The following is an 8152-nucleotide window of genomic DNA, read 5'->3' as shown; positions in this document are numbered from 1 at the left end:
AACCTTTCAGGACAGACAGGGTAAAACAATGAACTGAATCTGCTAAAAACGACATTTACTTCGTGCTTCATGATTGTATTGCACACATTTGTACTTAAATCTGCAAGATATTTTTGTAGTGTTGCTGAGGAAGGAAAACACCCATTTCGTTTATACGGTAGTTTGCGGCTTTAATAGACGTGTTCAATAACCAAACTCCTGTTTAGACAGACTAGTACAACTGCCCCATCTAGCGGCTAAACAAAAGAACATCAAGTTATTTCTTTATAATTTAACTAACCTGGGCCAAGGAACAATGTACAGCAGGGGTCTCCAACCCTGGTCCTGGACAGCCCCTATCCAGCAGGTTTTATAGGTGTCTTTACAACATCAGTGGCTAAAGATCTGGAACATCTGTTAATCTTGACTAATTATGCCAATAATTGGTTCAATTAAGTAACAGATTGGTTGAAACGAAAATCAGCAGCCACAGTAGCTCTCCAGGACCAGGTTTGGAGACCCCTGATGTACAGTACATGTGTAAGACTATAAACCTACATCTTCCTTGAATTGCCTGCAATGACAAAAACAGATATACAATATGTTAAAATGTTTACCTCTGTATTTATTGTTATTCTGTATTTCTAGGTACTTTAATCCTTGTGTCCCAAAACATTTGATGTGTAAAAAAAACATCCATGTTAGCATAACGCGCCCAGCTATATAAAGATGTAATACGGACAATTGGTCCAAGTTATATGCAAAAGGGTCAGCTCTGTAAAGATGTCTTGTAAAAATGTAGAAGTTAAACAAGGCACATTTTGTATTGCAACAGAAACTGCAAGTAGCAACATGAATAAAAAAAAAGCGAGGGGCCAACTAAGCTACGGCTGGACCATTCATGCATTTACAGTATAAAAAACCACAGCATTCAAAACCGTGCAAAACTTATCGGAAACTTGACCACAGAGTGCTTTAGACCAGGGGTCTCCAATCCTGGTCCTGGAGGGCCAGTGTCCCTCTTGGTTTTTGTTCCAACTGTACCCTAAATTGGACCAATTAAGTGCTTATCAGAAGCACTGCAGGACCAGGATTGGAGACTCCCGATCTAGAGCTATCTAGAAAAGACATTTGAATGGCTCTGAAACAACTAGGATAGATGTGGAAATACCCTAGCTTTCCTATAAAGGCCAGTCCTGTATAGGTAGTCACAGTAGCTTTCCCCAGTCCTTTATTCCAGCTTGGCTGGCGTGACTCTCCAAAAAAAAGTACCAACCACGTCTTTCTTACCCAGTGTTGTTGGATCAAAGAAGTGGTTCTTGGATCAAACCCATGTAAAAAATAATATATAATTAATGGTAAATATACCTCTGTTTGACAATAGCAAAACACCCATCAGATCGCAATTGTTTGCACCTATACCAAGTTTTGTTAAGTGTACCACATTCTGCGATGTACCACTTTCTAACACTACACTGGTGCATTGTTTACAAATCATGCACAAAAGCGCCTTCTCTGGCCCCAGCATCATATTTCATTTTGAAATTACCGTCTTTCGTTGATATAAAGTGTTCCACGTCTGGGAGGTAATTTGAAGTCTTCAGTTTTTAACTACCACATCAGGTTTTTAGTCCCGCGTGAATCATGTTTTAAACGGGTTTTATCAAATTGATACCTATAAGTATGTGACAAATTTGCAATGGAAAACAGCAGGATGGACTTTGGGATCTAGACAACAGATAATTTAGGTTATTCTTTATATTATAAAATTTTTATGTTTGATAACTACACAGTAGTGGGTCTAAATGTGATAGTGAGGTGAAATATCATGGTTCTTAATAGGGCGATTTCGAGTTCATAGCAAGTTAATTTTTACTTACAGAAACGTTTTTATAAATTATTACCCATCTGCAAAAATCCCCCCCCCCCCCCCCCCCCCCCTGACATCACTGTATTAAACACATCATTTGTGTCTAAATCTCGTTGGTTCAATATTGTTGCAGAAGAACTGATTACAAGTTTCAAAGACTTCAACCACTTCGGCATCCAACCAGAGAGGCCAAGAAAAATCAAAAGTCATGAAGAACAACAAATGAGCCATAAAAAAAAAAAAAAAAAAGATTTAACGGAAATATGCAGATAAGTTTGGTCCAAGAGAACTTCTGCCTGAGTCAATGGCCGTGTGTGTTTTGTCTTTGCAATGTGTTATTCAATACTTTGTCCCATTAGCAGAGCCAACTTTTTTTTGGTTCGGGTCCAAAGTCAACATGTTCCTGATTATCCACATTTCTACTTGAGCAGCAACATGCAGCTCTTACAACAGTCATGTAGTAAGCACACAGTAAGTTTATAGTGGAAGATTATAGTCAATACAATTCAGAGGCAAACGTCATTAGGAGCTAGAACTGTAGAATAGAATAGAATAAAGGTTTGGGGAAGATTGGTTCAAAATCAATACAGATATTGAGTTCACCATGTAGTGCTTGTGGGTCAGTTATATAGTTAAATGAAATGTATAATTTAAATTACTGTAGTTTGAGCCCCTTTTCACATTCGTCTCTCTGGCACACCCCGCCTCTTGCTTCGGCTTGCTGGTTCTAGCTGCAATTACCCAGGTGCAGATTCTCCGCCTCTCGTCTCTATCCACTCACCTCTCAGCTGCTTCCCCCTCGCTCCACTTTTACGCTGTTTTTTATTTCTCTTCCCGGTTATCTTTCTCTCATTTATTTCCCTCCCTTTGTTCTAGTGCCTCTGCCTCTGCCTCTGCTTTCCAAGCTCTCTCCATGCTGCCTGCTCTTGTCTGCCTCTGTCTTTTCTGCTGTCCTCTGACTCTGTCTCTGTCTCTGTCTTTTCCGCCCTTGTTTGCTTCTCTCTTCTCTGCTCTCCTGGCAGTGTTTATATGCGGTAGTTCAATTGGTTGCACCTGTAGGCAATCTGAATCAGATCATTAGTGTCCCCATCACAAACAACACTCCTATATGTGTGTGCACAAAAATCATAACATGTTCACATAAATCAAAATAAAGTGTTCTTAATCAATCCAAACAGTGCTATAATGCTACTGCGACTACTAATAAATAATACAAAAGACAAAAAACAACACAATACCCACAGTTGCTCTTTAATGCCTAGAAACTGCTGTATTAGTTTCTCTAAACATATGTAGACCAGCGCTCCTGCTAAGCTATTGTGGGCTGTGTGTAGTGTGCTGGTATGCAGTGTGTGTAAACAAAGGCCAAGACGAAGATGTAAAATAATTCTGTTTATTTAAGTTGGTCACAATCACAAGCTATCAATATTACTCACAGAAAATACATTTCCAGAGTAGTGCAGAACTAGTAACTCAAGTGAGAGAAAAAGCATGATGGGATCTTGCCATCTCCGTAGAAACAGAACAGACTGCTGCCTGGCCTCCCAGGTGTCCTCTTTAAATAACCCCTATAGGGAAACATCCCTCATCGGGTAAGAGCAGGCTTGGTCCGCTTTGCCCCATGTAAATAATCATCTTATCTGGTTACACATAGATAAATATAAAGAAATTGGTAGGTCTTTGCTTAAGCCTGTTCTGTGTTTGATTGTAAACTGAAAGGTAGTCTACAAGAACAGCTAAACCTGGTTTAGCCAGGAAAATTACACTTTTACTCAGTGCAGCTAGGTTACTTCAATGTGGGAAAAAGATATGATATATAAAACTATTCCTAGTTATATTCCAGACTAAGACAGATTAATTTAAACACCCCCCTTAATAGGGATGAGTAATAATGTTAATAAAAGCAATATAATGTAGAGCCTGTTAGTTTAAAGCATTGGTTGATATTTTTTGGAAACTTCATAGCCCCAGTAGCCCTCAGTATATAACAATCTTTGGAGGGATAATGTCACCTTTGTATTACATGCTTGGTGTACAGCAGTACTCCCAATTGTCACTAACATCAATGTAACACCAGTTGTAATCTTTACCATGTGCACCACATTTGTGGTCAGATCGACACAGTTTACCATTTATTGCCTCATGTGGATCTTCTGTAGTACAACAATAATTCCATTGTTTGTCGTCAATGTAACACCAACTATAGTTCTTTCCATATGTACCGCATACATGGTCAAGACGACAAGCATTCCCTTTGACAGTTATACCTGAGACTAAAGGGGGAATACAGTAATCCCACGACCCATCCTGTGTGTGACACCAATAATACGATTTGTCATAGGTAGCGCACGCCTGATCAGGGAGGCAGGACTTGCCCTTCATAGTCACAGTTGAATATTGGGGAGAACATACAATCGTCTCACTGATAGAGCTACAGGTAAAACTCTTTCTCTCATAACTATACAGACATGGAGTTGCACAGCATTGTTTTTTCCCATTTGTTGTGTTGCACTGTCTGTTACCATCTATTATTTGACACGTTTCACCTTCCAAGCAAAGAGTACCATCTGCAGTAATAGTAGATTCTGTGGCCGATTTTTCTGGGACGAGACTACAGACATGAATCGTGTCTGAGAAATGTTCCCCGTTAGTTTTGGCTTTAAGTACACAAGCCTCGTTTTCAGTCGACTTTAATTGCTCATTGCCCTGAAACCAATCCTGCCTATTTCTGTATTTCATTTCAATGTTTATGTCCTCTATAAAAACGCTGTCAAAAAGATACAAGGTACCTTCTTGCGTTAACTTTTTAAAAAGGATACTCTCCCATTTCCTTTTTGCCTTTGAGCTAAAACGGTCTGTAGCGGCTTTCTTCAGAGAGTCAGAGATAAAAACATCAAAGGCGAACTGTAACAGAATTTCCCTGTCTTTCGGATTAGAGCAGTTATTGTCGAAGATGCTCAAGTCCGTTGTTTTGTAGTGTTTGTTTAACCTTTCAACTAGCCGCTTGACTGTAAAGGGCTCTATTGTACCGTGAGGCAAGTTCTCACCCATGTAGGCTATGGAAAATGAGTCCTTTGGATCCAGGGCATCAAAACACAGAGCTGTCCACACATGACTGGGCACCGCGACCATGTTGAAGTCCCGCACCATGTTTTCAGAGTGCAGTTCTTTTTCTGGTATCAGTTTACTGGAAGGAACCACACCAGTAACAAAGTATGCTGTTCCTTTGCCAGCAAGAGGCATTAGTAGGCTTTTGATCCCATCCTTATACTTCTGCCACTGAACTCGACTGAAACACTGATCCAGGGGCACTGCATTAGTGAGAGTGAAAGTGGACATTCGCCCTGTATTACATTGGTAGTCGCTTGGGTTCAGCTGGCTACAGTTAAAGTCTGTGTGAACATAAAAATCACTGATGGCTTGTCTCTCTTTGTAGGTGTTTTTATTGTGTCCTTGATCAATCATGTTTTCCTCCTCTTCACCAGAAAGCTAAAATGACCAAAAATATGTATTTCAGTTAACAGTACAAGGATACAAGACGCATTAAATTGTATAAAAGCAGCTGTTTAGCGATGCAAGTCTATCTGTTCATTAAATTCAGATTTTGGACTGTTGTGTTTTTTTCTTTTCTTAGCTTCTTTAAAGCGATATTTACATTTTTCTTTGATTTCATCACTGCAAACTCCTGCTCATCCCATTTTAGAATGAACTATGGACACTGTTACATTGTCAGACTTATTGAACATTGGTTCTGTTTTTGTTAAGTGAACTGGGGCTGAAAGAATTTGCCGGGTCGGAATTTCAGGGCTTAGGACACATTATATTTAGTGTTCCGCGTTTCCAGTTTATTCTGAATTTTACCGAAAAATTACGTTTTTTTTTTATTTATTTTTTTAACTGGACGTCGGTTTTTACTGATTTATACATAATTTGTGTCTATTATTCAATATTTTCCTTGTACTATTTTCTAGGAAATGCACAATATTTTGATTAAAATGCTTTTTTATTTGGACTCCGACTAAACAGCCCTACTCTTCGTCCTAGGATACAGCAGACGTTTAGACGTCAGAGGATCAAATAATATTCAAATGTGGTTCACTGTTACTTCACAAACACATTAAAATATCACCTGATTATGTTGGCCAATCAAAGTCAGATTATTGTGACAATTGCTGGGCGTAGTAAGTACTAGCTTGATCAAAAACTAAATTGAAATACTGACACGAAAATATTATATATTTAGTGGATGAGGAATGGAGAGAAAACCTAAATCAGTTTACGACTGTTCAAAAGAAAACGAATGTTTTAAAGTATGCAAAAAGCAAAAATAGCAGATGTGGGTCAAGTGAGTCAGAGGATGCATAGCGCTGCAAATACTGCTGCATTGAGGTACATGTTCGCACTGACAACTGAAGAACATACTGAAAAATAAGTGACACATTAAACTAAAACAAGAAAGTGAACTGAGAGACAAGCAATCCATTTATGCTGCTTTAATAAAGAGAGCGCAGAATGACTGTTAATGAGTTTGTCAGAGCGCTGTGCTTTGCTGGACAGCCACTGTTTACTGCAGAGAGGTATGTATTGGTGACTTCGTGTGAAAGTACTGTCCGTAGTAAAACACCGCCTAACGCTGACAATATTAATCGTAAATATTTGACAGGAAATGGTGATGCTTTAGTTGTCAATTTTCTTTTATGATTTGAAGGTGAATAAACCTGGCTTGTTTTGTGCTGATGCCATACCTTCTGTCGATACTATTTCCGTCAGCACAGCGATTGCCCAAACAGTCGCAAATAATATATATATATATATATATATATATATATATATTCGATGTATATATAGATATATATATATATATAATATATATATATATATATATATATATATTAAACCCTATATCGGGTTTTGCATAGTAACATTAATGTCCATAGGCCCATACACATATGTATCTAGCTTAACTTTGAAAATGTGGTATGATTTATTACAGGTTGATATCTGTGCTTAATTTGAATAAAAATAATTAGAAACTTAATTAAAGCGGATTGATTTTGGTTGTTCAAAATACAGCGTGGAGCCATTTTATTTAGCCACGCTGGCGTTCACTGGTAGATAATGACCTGAAATGCTGCATCTTGATTGGCTGAGGCAGTGTCCAACGTTGTATTAGGTTTATAATATGTGGTAGGCTAGCCTCTTAGATTAATGATTTCAAGACAGAGCCCACAGTATTACGTTTAATGTTATTCTATATGATTTCGATAAAGTCCCCACCATGCGTCACAGCAGAAATTGGCTTCAAATGAACATATTCCCCACCAAAACTACCACTTGAATACAGTCTTCCAAGACCACCATAAAATCACAAAATGATTTGAAGCAGAGAACATTTTATTGTACTGCTTCATTCTTTTTTTCTCGCTTCCTAAGTTAAAACACTGATGCGTTTGCTGCTCTGATTTATTGCAGTGTATTTTAAAGCATCTGTTGCATTCTGCTTGTTAAAATAAGAACAGGACAGTCGCCAGTGCCTGGCTGTGTGCATCCAGAATAAACAGTTACAAAAATATTTAAGAGGGGTCAGAGGCTTTGAGCTTTCATTAAATTTAGCCTTTTAATACGTCTCAACAGATTTATACATGCCATGAATCAATACAGAATTTTCGATTTTTTTAAATTAAAAAAGTCTTACCTGAGGTTCAATAAACCATGTTTGGGGTCTGGTTGCACTCTCACATTGATCAAAATTGAATTGGTAAGCACTGTAAATTGGTATCCTTTTGTCAGTGCTATAAAGTGTAGCAAAGTCAAATTTATTATTGTATTTCTGACATATTTTGACATCATTTAGATCTAGTCCTCTTGGTTCAATCTTCTTGTAGAAGAACTGATTACAAGTTTTAAAGTCAGCAACCACTTCAGCATTCAACCAGAGAGGCCAAGAAAAAACAAACGTCATGAAGAACAGAAAATCGGCCATTTCAGAAAAACGATTTAACAGAAATATGCAGATAAAAGTTTGGTCCTAGTTCTGCCTGAACTTCTGTCTGAATCAGTGGTCATGGGTGTTCTGTCTTTGCACTGAGGAATTCAGGACTTTGTCCCATTAGCAGAGCCACCTTTTTGGTTCTTGTCCATAGTCAACAAGTTCCCAGGGGCGTAGCTAGTAATAGATTTTTACCGAGGTAAAAAATTGTCTCCCAGCAAAACCACACCAACCTAAAATTACCCTATTACCATTGTCAGAAATATGTGCTATTAAAAGGACAAGAAGAATAGAACTCCTAAATATGAATAAGT

At 38.1% G+C, this 8152-nt stretch overlaps 1 protein-coding gene across 1 annotated transcript; it reads right to left on the bottom strand.

Annotated features, from left to right (window-relative positions):
- Window positions 1-3228: 3228 nt before the first annotated feature.
- LOC121323993 lies at window positions 3229-7923 on the bottom strand. The gene is made up of 2 exons (XM_041265357.1): window positions 7545-7923; window positions 3229-5338 (listed from the first exon to the last, which is right to left on the bottom strand). The coding sequence occupies exons 1-2, from the start codon at window positions 7830-7832 to the stop codon at window positions 3869-3871; spliced, it is 1758 nt and encodes a 585-aa protein (XP_041121291.1). The 5' UTR covers window positions 7833-7923; the 3' UTR covers window positions 3229-3868.
- Between the last annotated feature and the right edge of the window lie 229 nt (window positions 7924-8152).

The sequence above is a fragment of the Polyodon spathula genome, chromosome 12, assembly GCF_017654505.1.
Source record: "Polyodon spathula isolate WHYD16114869_AA chromosome 12, ASM1765450v1, whole genome shotgun sequence".
Classification (NCBI taxonomy): Eukaryota; Metazoa; Chordata; class Actinopteri; order Acipenseriformes; family Polyodontidae; genus Polyodon; species Polyodon spathula.
This window is presented reverse-complemented; position numbering and strand designations above follow the sequence as displayed.

Excerpts from the sequence above, each read along its gene's own strand:
- LOC121323993 (XM_041265357.1), bottom strand. The coding sequence starts at position 7,832 with ATGGCCGATTTTCTGTTCTTCATGACGTTTGTTTTTTCTTGGCCTCTC. Across the intron at positions 5,339-7,544 it reads CATGGTTTATTGAACCTCAG|CTTTCTGGTGAAGAGGAGGA; the intron begins GTAAGACTTTTT and ends TGGTCATTTTAG.